Source organism: Megalobrama amblycephala, linkage group LG12 (assembly GCF_018812025.1).
Source record: "Megalobrama amblycephala isolate DHTTF-2021 linkage group LG12, ASM1881202v1, whole genome shotgun sequence".
In the NCBI taxonomy this organism is placed as follows: Eukaryota; Metazoa; Chordata; class Actinopteri; order Cypriniformes; family Xenocyprididae; genus Megalobrama; species Megalobrama amblycephala.
In genome coordinates, this window is record NC_063055.1 from 3,401,886 (window position 1) to 3,427,057 (window position 25,172).

General features: G+C 35.7%; 1 protein-coding gene across 2 annotated transcripts; it reads left to right on the forward strand.

The window, feature by feature from the left end:
- rab35b (RAB35, member RAS oncogene family b) lies at positions 1 to 25,043 on the forward strand. Of its 2 annotated transcripts, none has more exons than XM_048209139.1 (6): positions 1 to 299; positions 7,230 to 7,280; positions 8,958 to 9,081; positions 11,115 to 11,239; positions 13,559 to 13,683; positions 24,471 to 25,043. In XM_048209139.1, exons 1-6 carry the CDS (start codon positions 248 to 250, stop codon positions 24,528 to 24,530), a joined length of 537 nt encoding a protein of 178 aa, XP_048065096.1. In that variant the 5' UTR covers positions 1 to 247; the 3' UTR covers positions 24,531 to 25,043. The 2 variants fall into 2 exon arrangements, with proteins under 2 accessions (XP_048065096.1, XP_048065095.1); XM_048209138.1 differs by lacking the exon at positions 24,471 to 25,043 and adding an exon at positions 15,628 to 17,950 and having other exon boundaries at positions 9 to 299.
- The last annotated feature ends 129 nt before the right edge of the window (positions 25,044 to 25,172 follow it).

Genomic DNA, 25,172 nt, shown 5'->3' on the forward strand with positions numbered 1-25,172 from the left:
GCGCGCTCTGATTGGTCCGCAGCCGCGCTGCTGCAGCAGGAGGAGGAAGCGCCGTTTCCGGTAATGAGCGACTGACTGCTGACACCGCCAAACCCCGACGACAAACCCGCTGCTTTTGGCTTCTATCGGGGTGAAATTGTCCGCTCTTATCCGGGCGGGACGTCAGACGGCTTCCAGCCAAGCGTTCGGCTGGAGAGAGGCGTGAAGCTGAAGTGAAGGCGCGGGGTTTGAGCCACACTCCACCGGCATGGCCCGCGACTACGATCACCTCTTCAAACTGCTGATCATCGGTGACAGCGGTAAGAGACTCCGCGGATGTGTGACGGGAAGCGGGCCGGGGCGAGGCTCTGTGGGGGTTTCAGTGTTTCATATTGAAGCTGTGAGGTCCGAGAGGCTGTAAATGAACGCAGGTCTGATTTAATGAACAGATGAGCGTGTTTATGTCATTGTTCTGCTGCTTTATGGGCTGATCGAGCTGATCCCAGCACAGGCCGGAGATCCACAGTCTGATCTGCTGCTCATCAGTCCTGCTGTAGCATCACTTATTCAGTCCTAGAACAGAAGTGCATTGATTTAAGTGACCCCAGAAGGTATTTGAAGTCACACTTAATGTGTCTGAATGTCATTAGATAACACATTATCAAAGCGAAGTCATTTATTTAAACACTTTACAATCAAAACAATTTACATAGCTGGTTTAAAATGATACAATTATAGATCTAGTCAAAAATTAACAAGGTATTGTGAAACTTTCTGATAGTGAATGTGATTCTCCACACTTGATAACTGACTTCATATATATATTCATGCAAGAATAATGAAGAAAATGAAACAATTTGAGATGCATTCAGACATAATGAAATTTGAAGTGTTTGTAAGTGCTGATTTCGACACAGAAACCCTGTGTGTTTTATGGTCTGTCAGTGGTGTGTGACAGCTGAAGTGAAGGAGATCTAGAGTTTACTTTAGTCTTTGAACAAAAGCGAAGGCGAGTGTGTCCTGTTTTCATGGTATGGTTAACAACCAGTAACACTTCACAGTTTGCGGTTCTTGTGGTTTGAGTTTGTGCACCTTCTTGTGTGATGCAGACAACACAAATGAGGTCAATCCAGCTGTTTGGATGAGCTGTATATTATCAGTATTATGATAATGTCATACATTTTTTGTCTTGAAATCTTTATATATATATATATATGAATAAAGTTTGGGGTCAGTACGATTTTTAACACATTTTTTTGAAAGTAGGCTCTTAACTGCACAAAGGCTGCATTTATTTATATACAGTAAAATACAGTAAAATCCATAATGTTAAGTAGTTCTACAGTTTAAATAACTTTTCTATTGTAATATAAAATGTAATAGAGCTGGTACTAACAATTATTTATATTTTTGATTAACTTAAAGGTGCCCTAGAATCAAAAATTGAATTTATCTTGGCATAGTTGAATAACAAGAGTTCAGTACATGGAAATGACATACAGTGAGTCTCAAACTCCATTGTTTCCTCCTCCTTATATAAATCTCATTTGTTTAAAAGACCTCAGAAAAACAGGCGAATCCCAACATAACACCGACTGTTACGTAACAGTCGGGATCATTAATATGCACGCCCCCAATATTTGCATATGCCAGCTCATGTTCAAGGCATTACACAAGGGCAGCCAGTATTAACGTCTGGATCTGTGCACAGCTGAATCATCAGACTAGGTAAGCAAGCAAGAACAATAGAGAAAAATGGCAGATGGAGCAATAATAACTGACATGCTATTTTTAGTGATATTTGTAAATTGTCTTTCTAAATGTTTCGTTAGCATGTTGCTAATGTACTGTTAAATGTGGTTAAAGTTACCATCATTTATTACTATATTCACGGAGCCGTCGCTATTTTCATTATTAAACACTTGCAGTCTGTATAATTCATAAACACAACTTCATTCTTTATAAATCTCTCCAACAGTGTGTAATGTTAGCTTTAGCCACGTAGCACTATCAAACTCATTCAGAATCAAATGTAAACATCCAAATAAATACTGTACTCACATGATCCGACACATGCATGCAGCATGCATGACGAACATCTTGTAAAGATCCATTTTGAGGGTTATATTAGCTGTGTGAACTTTGTTTATGCACTTTTATAGTCGTGAGCTCGGGAGGGCAGGGAGCGCGAGATTTAAAGGGGCCGCAGCCTGAATCGGTGCATAGTTAATGATGCCTCAAAATAGGCAGTTAAAAAAATGAATTTAAAAAAAATGTATGGGGTATTTTGAGCTGAAACTTCACAGACACATTCAGGGGACACCTTAGACTTATATTACATCTTGTGAAAGAACGTTCTAGGGCACCTTTAATCTAATTGTTGCCCACTCAATCAATTATTTACTGTATAATTGATTAATCCTGTGTTTCATTTACCAATAAATAATAATTTATCAATTAATAATAACCGTAACTAATCTATGTATGAACTTTTACTTAATGATATTAGCTGTTTATCACAAAAGATAAGGTCTATGCTGTGTAGACCTAAATAGGAAAGGTGTTTACTATGGCTTGCTTTTTGGGATTTAGTGTGAATCCTTAAATGTTTTTGTCATTCAGATTAAAGTAGCTGCTTGAATATGTTCACTCGCTGAAGTTTTACCATGATTGACATTGATTGCATAAATAAATGAGTCCAATTCAGGAGCGAGTTCATCCATTATATATTTTGTATAACCAACAACCGCATTAAATGTGTAGAAATTGACTATAATAGTCCAAATACTTGCTCTGCCGTCTCATCGTTTTCTCATCGTTACTCCAGTCTTTAGTGTCACATGATCCTTCAGAAATCGTTTTTATATGCTGATTTGCTGCTCAAGAACAACGGAAGAACATTTCTGAACAAAAGAAACAGTTCTGATTATTGTCAATGTTGAAAATAGTTCATATTTTTGTAGAAAGTGATACTTTTTTCAGGTTAATTTGATGAATAAAAAGTTCAAAAGAACAGCAGTTTTTTGAAATATAAATCATTTGTAACATTGTCAGTTTTGGGGTAACGCATTACAAGTAACACAAGTTATGTAATCAGATAATTTTATTCAAGTAACTAGTAAAGTAATGCATTACATATCTGAGTTGCTTTTTCAAATAAGTAATGCAAGTGACTTTGTTTTCCCATTTACTGTCTGACAGCTCTCCTGTCCGCATGTTGAGAGAAATCCAGAGTAAAAGTGCAGAGGTGTTGTTGTAGTTTTAGACTAATGTGAGCATTTACTCATCTCACTAGCAGATTCAGTATTGCTCAAAACAAAGAAAATCTGTGAAATTCAGGCTGTGAAACCAGGCCTACATGTGTTTAACCTTACTTTACTATCCAGTGACTTTGCTGCTGACCTTGAATGGTTCAGTTCAACCATACGAATAAGCAAAAATGACTTTAGCTAAACATCACGTTTGTGTTTCTTTTATTATTATTGCAATCCAGAATGGCAGCAGAGCTGAAAGTTTTTTTGTTTGAGCTGCACCCTCTGTTGTACAGGCATGAGTTTGCATTTCATTTTGCATTTGCACTTTTGGTGTGAAAGGGTCTTTACACTTGCCAAAAATAGAACTTTGGGGTTTTTTTGTTAATAAAAAACAAATCAGCTAGCCCAGCCCAGATGAGAAATAGGAAAATGTAACACAACACATTACTTTCCATAAAAAGTAACTAAGTAACACAATCAGGTCCTTTTTTAGAATGTAACACAATATTGTAACACATTGCTTTGAAGAGTAACTTTCCCCAACACTGAACATTATAAATGTCTTTACTGTAACTATTGATGAATTAAAGTATTAATTAAAAAATACTGACCCCAAAGTTTTGAACAGTAGTGTATATAAACACATCATGTGTATATATTTATATATGTATATCAGTGCTTCCCACACATAGACTTTACTTGGGCGGGCCGCCCACGTATAATAACGGCCGCCCAAGTATATTTGGAGACACATTTTTGCTTTTATTATTTTTATCCTCTTATACTTTTATATCCGCACAAGATAACGAAACCATCCACGATCGATTAACTAGTCGTTTCGTACCTGCTCGTTATGTGTGCGTCAGAACTGTTTACTCCCACTGACATTCCCACGGGCGCTGCATTTTGCAAAGTCACAAGGCGGCGCTGTTGCGCGTTCTACAAACTCGCGCAACAGCCCTTCAGACTGCTTCAAAGTGATTCTCAATCAATGAAAAGCGCAGATTTATGCCAAGCGATTGCTAATGAACTCAAGCTGATGAATTATTACAAAGTCTACTTCATGGCCTTTATATAAAATGTTTTATACGGTTGTAAGAATCTGAAGGATCAGCCTGCAATAGAACAGACATTTCAAAATAAGAGTCCCGGTGTATTTCGGGCTTGTTTATAATTAAAAGTCACACGCTAAGTTTTTTTTCTTTTTCTTTTGGGCATTATTGGTATTTTGGTTACACAATAAATTGTATTTAATTTGATTTCTAAATTAAATTATTGTAGTCTCCCCCACAGGAAGAAAAGACTAAGAACATTATTTGACACATATATTATTAATTTTATAAATTTTACTAGTAAAGTCTGTGTCCCATTCACAGAGAGACACTATATGACAGCAAGGAGAACATAGGAAAAGGTGAACCATTTAAATGCTGTAATTTACAATGCATAATATTAGTATGTTATTAAATGTAATATGCTATGTAATTAAAATTTATTTCAATAAATAAAAATACTGTTAAAAATCATACATTATTTGTTTGTCACATGTAGTAGACCATTTTTGTGCCGTGGGTAATGGGAGGATTTTTCGCCCGGCTACCACCGCAAGTATATTTCAAACCTGTGGGAAGCACTGTATATATACACATCATTGGAGATGTAGTGTTTTTATTGTTGTTGCTGTTGTTTTTTAGCTTAGTCAGGGACAACTTACAGAATTTCTTTACTGTCATATGTTTAAATATTGACAATTTGTCCTTGGTCACGACTAGGTTTGGGACAATACATCAAATCTCGATTCGCGATACAAAGAAAGAATTTTCAGATGTATTGCGATTCTCTCAAATCGATTCTGAGGTTAGTTTTTAAACAGCAGGTGGCGCTACTATACGTGTTTAGAAACACTCGTACACTGCCTGCCCGCGGCCGCCATTATGGGGTGAAAATACTAACCGGACCATAGAATCCTTCACATCTTACGCACCCAAAATCGGCGAATTTCACTGCCAAATCAGAAGCGCAATAGAATAGTTTTTTCTCCAGTAAATTGTATGGCTCCTACAGTAAATGTTGTATTGTCTTATATATGTTTTATTTTACCAGTTGTGGAATCCAACCATCCATCCATCTGAGATAACGTAGTTGAGTATTTCCATTTTATGCAACTTTACACATTTATTAATAGTAAATTAATAATTAATACATTTAAGATCATCATGTTTGCAGCAAACAATATATTTCAGACCTAGTAAAGTAATAATAATATCTAGGTCTGAATTGAAATAGGCTATATTGTACGTTTTAATGGATCACGCTACAAACAGAATGATCTTATAATACATGATGCATTGCTGTGCCCGTTATCCCATAATTCCCACTTTTGTACACTTTTGCTTTAACAGACATTAGACAACACTGCAACTCAAATATTTATTGTCCAACATTCCCAATTTTTCTGATGCATGTCCTTAATTTAATTTCATATGTTGGTATTAATTCAGTCTTTATAAGCTGTTTAAAGAATTTTAACCCAAACTGACTGGGTTTCTAGAGAGCAAAGGTTTTGCGAATAAAGCGGAAGACTTAAACACAAAGTGTGTAAAATAAAGTGTTAAAAGGATTTGATGATCACTAGTGATAGTAGTTTATTCTGTGTTGTCATCATTCAGGTTGGATTTCAGCTTTAATGTACATTTTTTTTTTAACAAAGCAGCTGATATTGCCATAGAAACTAGTGGACTGCGACTCGCTTTCACCCCAAAATGGCGGAAACGCAGGGTATGTTCTTGTTAATATTCTTGTTAATGTATATTCTTAGGCCGAACACACCAGCACCGTCCAGCAGTCTTCTTCGTGAGCGTTTGAGAGTGTGCGGTTAGCCTAGAGCGCCATCTGCTGTTAAAACTAAGCTCAGAATCGATTAGAGATTCATTGTATCGATTGAGAATGGATGTGTCGTCCCAGCCCTAGTCACCACAGTTGTCCATACATTACATGAATGATGGACGCTGTCCCGTCCGCTGCTGACGGTACAGTAGATGGACACACAGGCCTCAGTGTTTCTGTCCTCTGAGGACTTTTATTTGCCCTCTGGCTCAGATCTGAACTCTAATAAAGGGACTGAATGATATGCTGCAGATCTATAGTCTGTGAGGAAAGAAAATCTGCTGTGTTCTTTGACGGAGGCTCAGTTTGGACACTGGTTGTCTAGCATGTAATATAAGATTTCAGTTTTAAACTGAACTTATGATATGTTTAATTGTGGCTAGATTTGTTAGATTATGTGCTCTTTTTGAGAGACCTGAAACTGATATGAGTATCTGTCTGCAGAATCAAACTGCTGGATATCCAAGTCCTGTATTCATGTTTGTCCATGTTTTTCCAGTATGCACAAGATAACATCTGTATTTTTTTATCCAAGTGATTTGGATGCCTTTCTATAGTCCTTCACTAAATAAAGCAAGTGAACTCTTTTATCCTGCGTGTTAGTGTTGTCATTTGTCAGGAGACGATGTTTGCTTGGTTCATCTTCCTTTCTGAGAGTCAGCGGTTGGTGTGTCTGTTGGCTGTAGTCTCAGACGGCACGTCCACAGACCGTTCGTAAACCGCCTGTTACGTATTCCACAGTAATATCTCAAGAGCTCCGCCTGCTCCAATCTGATCGATGACTTTGCTATTTTGACATGCCTGCAAACCCATGAGAGCTGAAGAAAGTGACACGGTCATATTGCAGAGAGTCTCAAATTCCTTACAATAATCTGCAGTGTGGATTTTGTTCCTATTCCTAACATTATTTGAGAAAAGGTTCCTACTAAAGACACCACGTTTCTCAAATGTACGGCTTTGTCTGTAAGCAGTAAATCTGAAAGCTGTGAGAAACCACATGGTGAGCAGGCGTTAGTCTGGAGGTTTTGTCTGGTTTGCTGGAGTCAGTGTTTATCATATTCATCTGAAATCTGCTGCATCATTCGTTTTGTTTGTTGTCTTTCATTCCAGGTGTTGGGAAGAGCAGTCTTCTCCTGCGTTTTGCAGACAACACTTTTTCAGGTAAGATCATCTGTTTGATTTATTATCATGTTTGAGTACAGACAGCCCTGATGTTTTCTGAAGCCAGGGGCGGGACGGTGTTACAGCTGCTGTTTGTGTTGGAGAATTTTTTTTGGACATGTTTATTTAAAGGTTTAGTTCAATTCTGAATGAAAATTTCCTGATAATTTACTCACCCCCATGTCATCCAAGATGTTTATGTCTTCCTTTCTTCGGTCGAAAAGAAATGAAGGTTTTTAAGGAAAATATTCCAGGATTTTTCTCCATATAGTGGACTTCACTGGGGTTCAACGGGTTGAAGGTCCAAATGTCAGTTTCAGTGCAGCTTCAAAGAGCTCTACATGATCCCAGACGAGGAATAAGAGTCTTATCTAGAGAAACAATCTGTCATTTTCTAAAAAAAATAAAAATTATATACTTTTTAACCACAAATGCTTGTCTTGCACTGCTCTGTGATGCGCCACGCATTAAGTAATCACATTAGAAAGGTCACGTGACTTAGGCGGAAGTACCACGGCAGGGCGAAAAACTTATCACAGAACAGTGAAAAACGAGCATTTGTGGTTAAAACGTATATAATTTTTTATTTTTTTTAGAAAATGAGCAATGGTTTCTCTAGATAAGACTCTTATTCCTCGTCTGGGATCATGTAGAGCTCTTTGAAGCTGCACTGAAACTGACATTTGGACCTTCAACCCGTTGAACCCCAGTGAAGTCCACTATATGGAGAAAAATCCTGGAATGTTTTCCTTAAAAACCTTCATTTTTCGACTGAAGAAAGAAAGACATGAACATCTTGGATGACATGGGGGTGAGTAAACTATCAGGAAATTTGAATTCTGAAGTCAACTAATCCTTAACAAACAAAAAAATACCAAGTTCTTGTGCAAATCTTATTTAATTAATGGAAGTTAACAAATTCTAGTAACTTTTGTAACTCTTATTCTAATTTGCAAATAGAAATAAATAATTTTATGAATCATATTCCCATTCAAAATTGTGGAGTCAGTAAGACCTTTTTTCAAATATACTTTTATTCATCAAGAATGCATTAAATTGATCAAAAGTTACAGTTAAGACATTTATAATGTTACAAAAGATTTATATTTCATATAAATGCTTTTTATTCAACTTTCTATTCATCAAAGAATCCTGAAAAAATCATGGTTATCATGAAGTAAGTATCATGGTTTTTTCAACATGGATATAAAAAATTGTTTGTTTTTTTTTGAGCAGCGAATCATCATATTAGAATGATTTCTGAAGAATCATGTGACACTGAAGACTGGAGAAATGATGCTGAAAATTCAGCTTTGATCACAGGAATAAATTACATTTTAAAATATATTTAAATAGAAAACAGCTACTTTAATGTTTCACAATATTACTGTTTTTACTGTGTTTTTGATGAAATAAATGCATGAGACCCCAAACTATAGAATGTTGCTGTACAGGGCAAAGAACAAAAATGGAAATATTTATCACTGTAAATATTGGGAGGGATTCTTAAATTTGACTGTTTAAGCTGAAATCATTGTCTCGTGTCATGTGATGTGGAAGCTCTATGTAGGCCAGCAGTGTGCTGTTCCTAAAATAACCTTCTGGACAATGTTTGAAGAACTAAAAATTAAGGGGTAGAAAAAGCCCAACCTAATCTATCGCTGTTTTGTGTTGTAGGTAGTTACATCACCACTATTGGAGTCGACTTCAAGATCCGGACGGTGGAAATCAACGGAGAGAAGGTGAAACTGCAGATATGGGACACAGCCGGACAAGAGCGTTTCAGAACCATCACGTCTACGTGAGTCAAACACGTGATCAAACTCCTGATGCTGAGCTGAACACGTCTACTCGCACGTGTGCTTTCTATTTCAAAATAAACCGTAATACAAAAGGGGTTTCTTTAAACGTTTTCAGATTTAGTATTCAGCCTTCTTGAGAAACATGAACAGAACTGAAACATGCCCAAATAAAGTTTGTGTTTGATATTGTCTGACAGGAAGCTCTTAGTAGTCAGTCCAGTAGATATCAAACCAAACGCTCGGTCAGAATGAATTATTTTTAGTAGTTCTCTTTACAATGAATTGAATTAGTGCTTTCACTCTTAGATTCAGTAATAACATATTTTATTGAAGACCGTGAACAGGATGTTTCAAGATGGTTTTTATGTGTGCCAGCGTGGCTTTTCACTAACAGAACTCCTCAGGGAATCTGTTTGAAGTTTCTCATTAGTTGTGTAACGTTTTATAGCTGCAGTTTGACTGAGAATCCGTTTCTACCATTGGTACTCTGGGACTGAAGGCTGTAGTTCACAGTTCCTGTGGCGAGAGGATTCATTCACTGTGATGTTTGGATGTATTGTACATTTGGAAACAACAAACTGGTGAAAAACACACCATTACATAATAAACTTCATTTGTGTAGAGGCTTTCATACAGAAAATGCTTAATAAAATAGATTTTGGGGGGGATTATTGTTAAAACCAGCTTTACCTGAAAACATATGGCTTACATTAAAGACTTCAAACTACATTTTTGCCTGTCAAAATGGAAAGACATTTTTTTGTTGTTGTTGTTGTAGGTTTTGGACTTGTGTTAAAGGTTTAGTTCACTTCAGAATGAAAATGTCATGATAATTCACTCACCCCCATGTCATCCAAGATGTTCATGTCTTTCTTTCTTCAGTCGAAAAGAAATGAAGATTTCTGAGGAAAATATTCCAGGATTTTTCTCCATATAGTGGACTTCACTGGGGTTCAACAGGTTGAAGGTCCAAATGTCAGTTTCAGTGCAGCTTCAAAGAGCTCTACATGATCCCAGACGAGGAATAAGAGTCTTATCTAGTGAAATGATCTGTCTTTTTCTAAAAAAAATTAAAAATGTATATACTTTTTAACCACAAATGCTCGTCTTGCACTGCTCTGCTATGCGCCACTCATTACGTGATCATGTTGGAAAGGTCACGTGTGACGTAGGCAGAAGTACGGAGCAAGTGTTTACAAAGTGAAAGTGCAAAGACTTAGTCAAACACCCTTTACAAAAAAAAAATTGAAGTTGTAGAAATTTTGAAGTTGGAGAAAATGAGATAGAGTTTTTCGTCCTACTGCGGTACTTTCGCCTACATCACGTGTGACCTTTGCAACGTGATTACGTAATGTGTGGTGCATCACAGAGCAGTGCAAGATGAACATTTGTGGTTAAAAAGTATATACTTTTATTTTTAGAAAATGAGTGATGGTTTCTCTAGATAAGACTCTTATTCCTCGTCTGGGATCATGTAGAGCTCTTTGAAGCTGCACTGAAACTGACATTTGGACCCAGTGAAGTCCACTATATGGAGAAAAATCCCGGAATGTTTTCCTCAAAAACCTTAATTTCTTTTCGACTGAAGAAAGACATAAACTTCTTGGATGACATGGGGGTGAGTAAATTATCAGGAAATTTTCATTCAGAAGTGAACTAATCCTTTAATGTGGCGACATTGTGTATAATGGCCCGAGGCTGGATGGTCATTACGTAGCTAAAAAGGGAATGTATGCCGCTTCATTAGTGTCTCATTAGTGTGTGTACACGTTCCTGCATATTTATGTGGTTTGATCTGCTATTAAGGCTGAACTGTGACAGGCTCGGCCAATGACAGAAGGGCTTGGTCCCTACAGACCTCTCAAAGAGCTCTTTGTGTGTGCACTTGTCTTTGTGTCTGTGTTTGGAGACAGAAGATGGCCTGTGTTTTAAAGTCAGAGGGCTGTTCCTCTGTTCTCTGTTGGTTACTGAAAACTAAACTCTTACTTTAAAAACTAAACTAATGTCTTTACTCTTGATTTTCCATTCTCAGGTATTACAGAGGAACCCATGGGGTCATAGTAGTGTATGACGTCACCAGTGCCGAGTCCTTTGTCAATGTCAAACGATGGCTGCATGAAATAAACCAGAACTGCGATGACGTCTGTCGAATATTGGGTCAGTTCACCATTGCAGACTCTACGTGTTACATTTTATTTGATATATTTTCAAGTCAACTTCTATATATTAATTGTTCAGTTTTGATTTGGGCTGTCACGATATCAGATTTTTCACACCACTGTTATCGTGACCAAAATTACTCCCATTAACAATATATCACGATATCTATAGAAACCTTGGGGAAAAAACAATGATATCAGTCAAATTCATCTCTGCTTTGATTTGTGTTTTGCTTTCTTTTTCTTAGCCAATGAATCACACCATCGCATACAACTGAGCTTTCTCTAGCTTCATTGACACTGCCTAAGAAATAACCAGGAGGGAAAAAATACTGTTCAACAGCATTATAAATAAGCTTTAACAACACAACTAAACACAACCCAAATCCTTGAAATGGCTTGCCTAAATTAAAATTCATAGTTCATGAAGCCTTTGGACTTCAAAAACGCTAACCGTTTTTAGCTTAGCACAGAGTAAAAATACAATTTATGAGAATAACAGCATATTTTACTCCAAAAACGCATTAATAGCGTCAGTCGAGTGATTGAAATAACATCCTTCTGTGAACTGATGTGGCTTCTTATCACAAAATGAGGCAAAAATTATATTATTTTATAGTATTTTATACAGTGATAAAGGTGATGTTGATTATAAATATACATCATCTTTACGAAAATAACCAAGATGGATTGAAGAACACAGATAAACCCTATACTGTCACAATGGTGATAATTCTCTTCATGTTCATGACTCATGACTGCATTTTATTCAGCTAAAGTGATAGCTAGATGTCTTTGTCCATATTAGTCATTTCCTGGAACGTCAAAAGTTGAATACTTCTTTGGGTCTCACTGGTGGGCTCCCTCCGGTGTTGAGTATGAATAAAACATATTACATGTGAGAGTTTAGCACTCCATAATACGGAAGAGGATTAGGGCCAAGCAATAATAAAAAAATAAAACCATCTCGAGATTAAAGTTGTTAAATTTCGAGAAAAAACTCGAGATAAAATGTTGAGAATGGAGTCATTAAATTACAAGAAAAAAGTTGTTAAATTATGAGAACAAATTCGTTAAATTTCGAGAAAAAACTCGTTAAATTTCGAGGAAAAAAGTCGAGATTTAAATGTTGAGAATAAAGTCATTAAATTACGAGAAAAAGTCATTAAATTAAGAGGAAAATAGTAGTTAAATTTCAAGAAAAAATTCGTTAAATTTCGAGAAAAAAGTCGAGATAAAATGTTGAGAATAAAGTCATTAAATTACGAGAAAAAGTCATTAAATTACGAGAAAAAAGTAGTTAAATTTCAAGAAAAAACTCGTTAAATTTCGAGAAAAAAGTCGAGATAAAATGTTGAGAATAAAGTCATTAAATTACGAGAAAAAAGTTGTTACATTATGAGAACAAATTCGTTAAATTTTGAGAAAAAACTCGTTAAATTTCGAGAAAAAAGCCGAGATAAAATGTTGAGAATAGAGTCATTAAATTACAAGAAAAAAGTCGAAAATGACTCAACATTTTATCTCGACATTTTTCTCAATTTAACGACATTTTTCTCATCATTTAACGAATTTGTTCTCACAATTTAACAACTTTTTTCTCTTAATTTAATGACTTTTTTGTCATAATTTAATGACTCTATTCTCAACATTTTATCTCGACTTTTTTCTTGAAATTTAACGAGTTTTTTCTCGAAATTTAACAACTTTAATCTCGATGGTTTTATTTTTTTATTATTGCTTGGCCCTAATCCTCTTCCGTACCATAATGCTCACATCGCCCTGTTTTGGTTAAAAATATAACAAAAATATTCCTCTCTAAAGTAAACATACAATAATGCATACGTTTCTATCCGAATGAGCACACTTTTGGACTAAAAGCCTCAAGGGATGCTAATATAAAAGGCAGTTAACAGGTTAATTTAACATTTCCCATTACAGGACTAGCAAAATAATTGCAACTTACTCTCTTTATAGTGGGTAAATCCACAGGATAATGGGTGCGGAGTTCAGTGAACAGGTTGCTGGTATTGCCACCTTTTGCGCTCACTGTTGATTATCAAGTCCTGCTGACTGGGCCGTCTAACAAGTCATTTTCTCTAAATTAAAAAACTCCCATACTGGCGAGCTTACTGGGGAGTGGGGGGTGCAATTAGTGAAACTTTTATTTATTTAAAAAAAAAACAAAAAAACATCCAATTTTCCATGATATGACACCTTCAGTACATGGATTAGTAGAAATGTCTTGAATGAACCGAGTCCAGTGGTGTCTTCTGTATTAATGTCTCTCTCCACCTCTGTCATGTTCTCCCTTCAGTGGGCAATAAAAACGACGATCCAAACTCTAAGGTTGTGGAGACGAATGACGCACAGAAGTTCGCAGAGCAGATGGGAATCAGTCTGTTTGAGACGAGTGCAAAGGAGAACGTCAACGTGGAGGAGGTGAGTTCCTCAGGGTTCTGTCTCAGGACCATTCAGATTGTGCTGTAAAAACACTTAAAACACACCTGACTCTGGTAAAATCACAAATGCGCAGCTTCTGGGTCTGGAAAATTCACTGAAATGTAGTTTTGCTCTGTTCTAGATATTTCAAATTTCACAGAATGAGTACTTGGATAATTACTTACTTGTGTGCATCCATAGTTTAAAGTTGGCGCATTGAAATTAACTAAACATTGAAATTAAAGGGGTGGTTCAGTGTTTTTTTTCTAGGCTTGATTGTGTTTTTGGGGTGCAGTTTAACATGTCTTAATGGTTCGTTTTTTTTTAAAAAGCCGTATTTTTCATATATTTTACCTTTATTCTACACCTCTGTTTCCACTGTCATTCGAAAGGCTTGTTTGACTTCCTGCTTCTATGAAGCCACTCCCTCCGAAATACGTAATGTGCTCAGATTGGGTAGCTGGCCCAGTGTGTTGCGATTCGCTGAAGTGTCCGGAAACACCACGCCCCTTACCATTAGTTGTTACCAGAGCCGTTACATGTGCTTCAGTGGAAATGTAAATAATGGCGTCTATATTGCTGAGCCGAATCAGACCCAGATGAAGAGGGTCAAGCAGAACCTCTGCAAACACGGCTTTTAAAGGACGTTTATGAATGGTATTTCATTTAGTATTTGTGTCAAAGTGTTTAGATGCTGTCACTGCTGTTTGATAGCTTTCAATATAGTTTTATCCTGATTAAAGCTTTACTGTAGCCAAATACATGACTGAGTAGTAGCATTTAATTTATAGATTAACAACTGTTTGTCTATGAACATAGAAGTTTGTTGGCGTTTGTTGAAGTATGCAAGAGAATTTAGCTAACTGGCTAGCGAAGCAAAAGCACGTTGGTCTTTGTTTACATCCTTGATGCAAACAAAAAATAGCAACAGAACTATACGTTTAAAAGACATGTACAAACAATAAAACGTACTTACAGTTTGGGGCGATAAACAGCAGCTTCTGCTTTTAAAGTGGGAACTGCTTCTTTCAGTAAATCCAGCATTGATCTCATGTAGATTCTGGAAGCTGACTTCAGTGGCGCATCCAGTGTAGAAAATATCACAGATTATAATGGGTTCTATTATCTTTTGACGCGTCGCTCACGTCCGGTGTACACAACTCTTCCGCTTCCATTATGCTGCGCCACATGGCCTCGCTTACTTTGTTGCATGTTCCCAGGGGGCGAGTTTTGCAGGGTTTGTGATGTCACCAACCTGGGAAGAAGCTCGTTGTAGTCCAAACCAGTCGCTTTTGTAGGCATTAAACTGCCATAACTTTAAAAGACAATATCTCCGTTTGCATTGAACTTTCAGCGCTGTAACTTTGCAGATACTGTTTATGCTCAAGCAGCAACATTACACACTAACTAAAGTTAAAAAAGTCAAATCGCATTGAACCACCCCTTTAAAAGAAAATTATATGTATACATTGTATGTGTGTGTGTATATGTGCATGCATGCATGTATGTATATGTTTTGTGTGTGTGTGTGTGTCATCTAGGGCTGGGCGATATATCGCATGCGATTGTCACGCGCATTTCGTCAGTAAAGCCGGTTCCCTGATTAACTGAAAAGCCACGCAATATCGCGTTCATTATCGAAGGCGATTCATCTGCGATATGAACGTGATATTGCGTGGCTTATCAGTGATCTACGGCTCTGTCTATTAAATGCCGCTCCATTTGAAAGCAGGTGATGGCGATTTAGCCGCGATCAGGGAACCGGCTTTACTGACGAAATGCGCGTGACAGTCGCATGCGATATATCGCCCAGCCCTAGTGTCATCTATTTTACAGCAGCTTGAAACACAGCTGGATATGTTAAATAAAACGTGTTAATCTTCATCAGATTCAGTGCCGGATGGTACAGTAACGTGTGCGTGTGTGTTTCTGGTCTTTGTGTAGATGTTTAACTGCATCACAGAGCTGGTGCTCCGGGCAAAGAAAGAGTCTGTGGCCAAACAGCAGCAACAGCAGCAGAACGATGTGATTAAACTCGGCAAGAATAGCAAACGAAAGAAAAAATGCTGCTAGTGCACGAACGGACGTTCCTCTGCACGGCGGTCGGCACACGCAGACGGACTGTGATCGTCTCAATTACGATTTCACACAAACACGGTGCGGACAGAATGCAGTCCCTTCTGGACCGAGACAAACCACAAAGACTTTTTAAAAGAAAATGTACAGATTTTATCGGAGTCGAGGAGTTTCATGTGGAATTCGTGATATTTAATAAAAGATCCTCCTTCTTTATTGAAGGACCAGCAAGCTGACATGATCGCCAAACCGTGCAGGTTTCTGTTTGCTTTCAGAATTGCTCTCTATTATCCACCATCTCAGGAGTGATTTTTATTTTCTTCTTCTTCTTCTTCATTTTGCTCTTTCTCTAATTTTTTTGTGGAATGCCACGTGTTTTTTTTTTTTTTCTTTTTTCTGCAAGAACAATTTGAGCCTTTTTTCCCTTTTTGCATTTTTTGTTTATGAAATCATGCAATTACAGACATTCGCTCATCGTGGACTCCATGCAAGACAGATGCCAACAACTTTTTGTCAGTTTTAGCTCATTTTTAGACCATATTGATCAGTGATCCGTCAAAATATCAGTCTTTTGATTCTCTTGTTTGATCTTTTTTTCCTCAAACCCGTTCCTTCCTTTCATTGGGTGACTCTTACAAAAAGAGCATGTCCATGTTTTAAATGTGAAATTAATATTTTGCATAAAACAAATTTAATCTGTTTAAGACCTAGACAATTAAGCACAACCCAAACACAAGAAAAGTGGTTTATCATTTGTAATGCTATTTGTTGTACTGCCTTTAATTAATGCTCATTTTAAAAAAAATTGTTGCATCAGTCGTTTTGTACTGTAGCGCATTAAAACATGTGGATGCGTTACATTATCATCAAAATGTCCGTTTAAACCCTAAAATTCTTGGCTTTAAAATAGGCCATGTAAAATATAGTTTCTTTTTGTCCTTTAGATTTAGGGCTCAACATGTTTTCATGAGATTCACAGCATTAGTGATCCGGATAAATGTCTTCAGGCCGAGGACAGCTTTCACAGACGTCTTCTGCCGCTTCAGGCTTGTGTTTTTCTGCTTTTGTGCTTCCCATGAAGATGAAAACGATGCGGGCGGAAGATACTGCCATAATCTCAGATGGTATGATGACAGAATTGCCCTCTCGTTCAGTGTTGCCATAGAGTTTAGTATTCATGCGGACGCTGGAGTCGCACCTTTGGGTTTATGGATGCACCTGATGTCAAGATTTGGTCTCCTGCATCTATTCGAAGAGTGATGTTATTGTGTCATACGAGGTTGTAACACATTGTTACGAGTCCTGTATGGGGCACAAGGACCTCAACTCATCTGTACTCCGAAGACTCTGATCCCCCCCCCCAAAAATAACATGTTTATGCACAGTTGCAAAGGGTATATTGCTAATATGAAATGTAATATGTTTTTATATGTGGACGGGAGATGTTATGTTAATGTGTTTAAGCCAAAGGGGTGAATCTGTTAGTGTTCATCCCTAAACGGACAAATTTCTTGAATTTTCTTGACACTTTTACTGAATAGAGTCTTTATGGCAGATCCTTTTGACGGATGTGATCTTCCTTTGGCGTTCTCCGTCGGAGGTGAATCTCACCAAAACGTGACCATGTCACAATTCAACCCTAAAGAAAATAAAGAAGCCCATTTTTAAGCACATACATTTTTGTTAAATTGTCTTTTTTGCAGATAATTAAAAATGCTGCAATACAATGATCTAAAAAAAAAAACATATATATATAATGCAATAAATTTAGATCTGCGTTAATGTCATTACAACTAATAGTATAATAATATACAAATGCTTTACAATTGAAATATGCAAAACAAAGAACCTAAAATGGGTTTCACTGGTTTCGTTTTTTCTTTTGAGCGTTTTTGTGAGATTCCCCAACAGGAATAATTTCATTATTAGTATTAATTCAGTAAGCCAAAACACACCAGAAGCCCTGGCTGTGCTGTGAGCCAAATTCAACCCGGTTATGTGACTTGTGTTCATCGTATATGTGCGTATACTTGCACGTATGACATATTAGCACATGTCCATGCAAACTGTGCTGGTTGAAACACTTTTTTTCAGCTGTGGTTATATTATACACTGGAGAAATGTATTATGGACCTCCCCTTTATGAATTAAATCATTAATAAATATTTTAAAGAATTAATATTTGACACAAGCATTTTTGTCCTCGTCTTTATTAAGCATCATCTTGTTTACAAGCTTTCCTCGTTCTTCCGTCTTGATGTTTAAACCGATTCCTTACTGAAATAACTGATGATTGAGAACGTTTTGCATGTGTATTTTTATTGTGATACATCACAGTGCGTTCCACGCGAAGACATTGGAAGCTTTTTTCAACATGGACATGTTTGCATTTGTATATAACTTGGTGTTTTCAAGGAATCTGTTTGGAAAAATAAGAATTTGATCATTATAAAAACATACACCGTATTGTACTTACTATGAGTATAAATAGCATACATTTATGTAAAGTAAAAAATATGTTTAATATTTACATGTCTACCATGATGTTACTTACAAATATACAGATAAATACACTTTTGTCTGCAGTCTTTGCCTGGAAGTGAAGAATATTACAAAAAGCTTAATATTATCTGTGTTATAATTCCATGACACTTTTTGTTGTTGTTTTTCTTTCTTTTGAGAATCAATAACAGACGATTGTTCTGATCAGCATGAATAATTCAGATTTAACTGTATGATTTGTACTATAAATGTAGTGAGGTTCATGTTTATATGAAGTTGATGTTTTAGCAGCCATTTTTACGGAAGAGGATTAGGGCCAAGAAATAATAAAAAAATAAAAGCATCTCGAGATTAAAGTTGTTAAAGTTCGAGAAAAAAACTCGTTAAATTTCGAGAAAAAAGTCGAGATAAAATGTTGAGAATAAAGTCATTAAATTACGAGAACAAATTCGTTAAATTATGAGAAAAATGTCGTTAAATTTCGAGAAAAATTCGAGATAAAATGTTGAGAATAAACTCGTTAAATTACAAGAAAAAAAACGTGTTAAATTTTGAGGAAAAATTTTGAGAATAAACTCATTAAATTATGAGAAAAAAGTTGTTAAATTACGAGAACAAATTCGTTAAATTATGAGAAAAATGTCGTTAAATTTCGAGAAAAAAGTCAAGATAAAATGTTGAGAATAAACTAGTTAAATTACAAGAACAAATTCGTTAAATTATGAGAAACATGTTAAATTTTGAGAAAAAAGTCGAGATAAAATGTTGAGAATAAACTCGTTAAATTGACTTTATTCTCAACATTTTATCTCGACTTTTTTCTCGAAATTTAACGAGCTTTTTCTCGAAATTTAACAACTTTAATCTCGAGATGGTTTTAATTTTTTATTATTGCTTGGCCCTAATCCTCTTCCGTACATTTTTGAGAAGATTTACTGCAAAGATAAATATATGTAGAGTTTTTAATACATTAATTTTCAAAAAGTGCATTTAAGGGAAGGAAATGTGGCACTAATGAAAGGCTGGTGAGAACCATTAATATTTGTTTTACTCACATAGTTATTAAATTCATCCTTTTATCAAATAAATTTCATCCTCAATTTTCTATGTAAAATAAGCTTTTTGAATTGCTTATATAACAATCATGTCAACAGGATCAGGACAGAATTGCTTAATACTCAATATTTCTTTAGAAAGTTCAGTGATTGCATTCAAAGAACTTTGTCTTATGAATGAAATATACATAAAGACATGCACATCCACTCACATGCATGTAAAGGAACAAGTACTGCTAATTTGAGTGACATTTTAGAGAGATTTTTTTTTTTTTTTCTGGGAATGAGAGATGGCAGTAGGAAAAACATTCACAACAGCAGCTCACACAGATTTAAGACGCACACCGGAGAGACTTGCAAAAACAGTGTTTAAATGGCAAAAGGACAGATAGTACAAAGTCAATGTGACATGAGACATTTACATAACAGTGTGTGTGAAATGCAAGAAAAGAATCTAAAGAAATGACAGAAGAGGCTCTTATTGAAATGTTTTTACATAGAGAATAACAGAAAAACAGATGATTAATACTCTAAACGTGGAGCGATTCAGGCTGCGGCTGCTGTCTGGGAGATTTAAACCACATTTTATGTTTGACTTGCTGCTAATACCACAACATGTTTAATTCATCCGCTGTCAGTCAGGAGAAACACTACAGGCTTCCAAAATCATCCAAAATCATTTATAAACACGATCCTTTTCTTTTTCCTTTATCACCTTTGTCATATACATTAGCATTAGTTTGGATCTTTCAATGCAATTTTCTGAAGTGCCATTTTGATCGGAAACTTGTTTCCACCACTAAATAAAAAAATAAAGGTCATTTTACTTTTTATCTCACAATTCTGACTTCTTTTCTCACAATTGCGAGATATAAACTAACAATTGCGAAAAACAAAGTCAGAATTGCGAGGAAAAAAAATCAGAATTGCGTGTTATAAACTTGAGATGTAAACTCGCTATTCTGACATTTTTCTTGCAATTGTGACTTCTCACAATTGAGATAAACTCGCAATTCTGACTTCTCGTAATTGACTTTTTCTCGCAATTGTGAGATATAAACTCAAAATTCTGAATTTTTTCTCGCAATTCTGACTTTTCTCGCAATTCTGAGATATAAACTCACAATTCTGACTTTTTTCTCACAATTGAGATATAAACTCGCAATTCTGACTTCTCGTAATTGACTTTTTCTCGCAATTGTGAGATATAAACTCAAAATTCTGATTTTTTTCTCGAAATTCTGACTTTTCTCACAATTGTGAGATATAAACTCAATGGCAAGTTATATAATCCAATTCTGAGGAAGAAAGACTGACTTCTTTTCTTTGAAGTGTGAGTTTATGTCTCGCAATTTGCTTATGTAGTAAATAAAATTCAGAGTAAATTAAATATTTTAACATGATGTTTTTCTTCTAAAATGGAACAGAATGTTTATTTACATGCACATATGCATGTATTTAGTTAAAAAATACTTAAAAGTACACTATGTAACTTTGTTCAAAACACCCCGAGAAATGCTTGATTTCACAACCTATAGCTTCAGTGATATACTAGTATATGAACCATGTCATTTAAAAGACATTAATGGTCATTATAAACACACCCGTTTTAAACAAATGTCAAATAGAGGAGAGTCTGCTGGCAAAAAGAGAACGCGACAGAGCTCGTAATAAAACAAGAATCAACATTAGCTTGGATTTTCAGAGATGGCGAGAACTGAGGGATTTGAAATGTCATAAGTGACACGGATATGGTGTTTTTATGACTTAACCGGTGAGTAAGGTGTTTTATGGAGCAGATAAATTGTCATGTGTATCTCTCTAACAGAGTTCACTGAAAAACATCTATTGTGAAGCTCATTCATTATGGTTTGTTGTAAAGCTGTGCTGGAATTTATTTTCAAGGAAGTACCATGTCTATTAACTGGTAAAGCTACAGTAACGTCTTCAGCTAGTCAGCTTGAGATCTTCTCCATCTAAACTGGTTATTTCTCTGTTATATTCCTGTAAGGAATGATTTATGAGCAGGATAACCATATTCATCCGCACAGTCACGCATGCAGAGCCGAAGCACAACCAAAACAATGCTCTTCCGCAAAATACATGCAGCTTTATTTTTTAACCACTAGAGGGCCAGAAGTTACATAGTGTACCTTTAAAGACTTGAGCTGATATTGTTGTTTATGCATATTTTTGCAAATTTAGTAAGATTATGCCTAATTTGCATACTGAAAACAGTCACTATGGTTAATATTCATGTGAATTTGTCACAACAAAACTTTTGTATTGTTCACCTGTATTACCTCTCCTACAGACTGGATTGATCATCTTATTTCACATTGATCTGGATCAATATAGAATGATACTTCTTGAGTCTGGAGTTTTGGTGGTTTTAGATGGTTTACATTCAACTCTAATCAGACAGCGGAGCGGAACCGGACCTGATCCATCCTCCAGAAACACGTACAAATCAGACAACATGACAGACACGTGCTTACATGGAGAGTGTTCTAAAAAAAGTGTTGATTTATCATTCAAAAGTTATACATTTACAAATATATTGATTCCTTTTCTTATTCCAAACCTATTTGTGTCTTTGTACGTTTATAAAAAAATCACTCTTTGGGTTTCTCCAAACCAGAAATCACCTCTGCGAGATAGAAGACAGCTGCATAGCTTTGCTCAAAATCTGCCCAACTTTCACTGACTGAACCCAAACACACACACACACACACACACACTCACACGCACACACCAAACATGTTTCAAAGAAACAGAAAACAATTACAGCGCACAATCAGGACACAAGTGCTCCCTTCATTCTCATAGGCTGGGATCTCCACATGACCAGTGGCTGGAGGAAGTACACACTAAAAATGACCCTGACTGTGTTCAGAATACCATACTAGCACGCTGTTTTTTATGCAACAATACTGAAATGACCTCCTACAGTTGCCAAAATGTGCATTATCCATATATATTATTCACTATATTGAATACTATCCCACAATGCAATGCACTTAACTTAGCCTTCCATTTACAGTATGACTAATAAACTGGAAGTAATACAATAAAAATCTCTAGTGACATTTTTTGACTTGTTTGATTGGATTACTAAAAGTTAAATTGAATTTTTTTAAAAATGTAATTTTTTTGACTACAATGTAGCAAACTGCTCTTTGAAATACTGTTACATTCTGAATACTATGGAAGCTTGTTTCCACCACTGAATAAAAAAAGAAAAAAGGTAATTGCAACTTTTTGTCTCACAATTCTTACTTTTTTTCTTCCAATTGCGTGTTATAAAGTCATAATTGCGAGATGCAAACTTGCAATTCTGACTTTTTTTCTCAGAATTTAGTTTATATCTCACAATTCAGACTACTTGTAAACTCACATTTGCAAGTTATAAAGTCCATTTCTGAGGGGGAAAAAAAAGACTTTCTCAGAATTGCAACTTTATATCACGCAATTCGGACTTTATATCTCGCAATTGTGAGAAAAAAGTCAGAATTGTGAGATAAAAAGTCTCAGTTATCTTTTTTTGTTATTCCATGGTGGAAACAAGCTTCTACGGAAGAGGATTAGGGCCAAGCAATAATAAAAAAATAAAACCATCTCGAGATTAAAGTTGTTAAATTTCGAGAAAAAACTCGTTAAATTTAGAGAAAAAATTCGAAATAAAATGTTGAGAATAAACTCGTTAAATTACGAGAAAAACTCGTTAAATTTCGAGAAAAAAGTCGAAATAAAATGTTGAGAATAAACTCATTAAATTACAAGAAAAAAAATCGTTAAATTTCGAGAAAAAAGTCGTAATTTAACGAATTTGTTCTCGTAATTTAACGACTTTTTTCTCATAATTTAATGAGTTTATTCTCAACATTTTATCTCGACTTTTTTTCTTGAAATTTAACATTTTTCTCATAATTTAATGAATTTGTTCTCGTAATTTAACGAGTTTTTTCTCATAATTTAATGAGTTTATTCTCAACATTTTATTTTGAATTTTTTCTCTAAATTTAACGGGTTTTTTCTCGTAATTTAATTACTTTATTCTCGAAATTTTACGACTTTTTTCTCATAATTTAATACGTTTATTCTCAACATTTTATCTCAACTTTTTTTCTCGAAATGTAACGACATTTTTCTCATAATATAACGAATTTGTTCTCGTAATTTAACAACTTTTTTCTCGTAATTTAACGAGTTTATTCTCAACATTTTATTTCGAATTTTTTCTCGAAATTTAACGAGTTTTTTCTCGTAATTAAATGAGTTTATTCTCAACATTTTATTTCGAATTTTTTCTCGTAATTTAACGAGTTTTTTCTCGAAATTTAACAACTTTAATTTCGAGATGGTTTTATTTTTTTAACTATTGCTTGGCCCTAATCCTCTTCCGTGAGCTTCCATAGCATACAGGTTCACACTATTTTTAAAATATATATTATGTAGTATATTCTGCACAGTATTCTAATATTGCATTCTGAACACAGCCGTGGTTTTAGTGCATCTCGGAGGACTGCTGTTCTCTAATGGTATTCAGTTTGGTGTTTCTCTCTGATTTCTACTGTGTGTGTGTGTTTGTAAGTGTGTAAACGACATTTTTCAGATACGGTCTACAGCCTCAGTTACAGCTCGACTCGTATGCTCTTTGGTTCATTCACATCACAGATCCTGATGCTGATGGCCTGAAGTTTATTATCAAGCAGCTGAAACAGCCATAATACTGTCCTGAATGCTTTTCTCAAGAAATTTGTTACAAAACGAGCAGGTATTTTTGATAAAATAGCCACAACACATTTTCCTGTTGCATTATTATTATTTTTTACTGTATAATGATCTTTTTTATATATATGTAAGCAGCTGCTGAAAGTTAATTTTATATAATATCCATATGGTTGTTAGAAAGTTAATTACATTCATCTGGTTATTTTTTATATATATATATAAAATGGCTCTGTGAATGAACCCAAGAGCAGAACGACTGTTGCAGCATTCAAACATCTATAATCAGGCCAACACGGAATCTGTGTCCGAAAATGACACATGTATGCCAATATACGCCATCCACGTGCTAAACATCCTTTGCCCGTTCATATTTTGGCAAATTTGAATAATACTGTAGTACTCTAATATTTTATCCCACAGAAACTGCAGAAGACGTCCACAGATTCCGTCTGGGCCTGTAACTACAGCGTGATGTCCTGAACCGTCTGAAGTTCGTCCTGAGTTGAGTCTCTAGCGAATCCCGTGATTTGTCGGTAAGCGGATGTGTCTCCGTCAGTTTCTGGCAGTGAGGTGAGGACAAGCTTTCCGAGGCACTCGCAGGGGAAACTGACCTCTGATAGGACTGGAGAATTCTGGGAACCCTGTTGAACAGACCCTGACGCAGGGCTTCACCCTATCAGAGCGTGTCTCGTAAGATTTCTACTCCACTCCTGAAGCTTTCTGAGTGAGGTTTGAGGGTACAGATAAAGTGCAAAATGGCTCAAAGCCGTCAGAGGGCTCGTCTGTTAGCGCAGTGCTTCTCAACCGCTGGGTCGTGACCCAAAAATGCCTCTATTTCTGTGTTTTGACAGTGAATTTTTGGGTCCTGAGAGCATAAAACTATTGTTGCTTGTTTAAAAAAAACAGATTTATGTATTTGAATTGCATATAAAATTTAGATTACAACATTTTAACATAAACTAATAAACTTAATGTGATGCATATTGAGCTTTCTGCATGGTGTTATTTATTATTAACTATTTTCATTTTATTTGATTTTAATAATCATATTTTTGGTAGCACTTTATTTTAGGGTCCAATTCTCATTATTTACTAGTTGCTTATTAGCATGCATATTAATAG

Excerpts from the sequence above, each read along its gene's own strand:
- rab35b (XM_048209138.1), top strand. The coding sequence starts at position 248 with ATGGCCCGCGACTACGATCACCTCTTCAAACTGCTGATCATCGGTGAC. Across the intron at positions 300-7,229 it reads GCTGATCATCGGTGACAGCG|GTGTTGGGAAGAGCAGTCTT; the intron begins GTAAGAGACTCC and ends CTTTCATTCCAG. Across the intron at positions 7,281-8,957 it reads TGCAGACAACACTTTTTCAG|GTAGTTACATCACCACTATT; the intron begins GTAAGATCATCT and ends TTTGTGTTGTAG.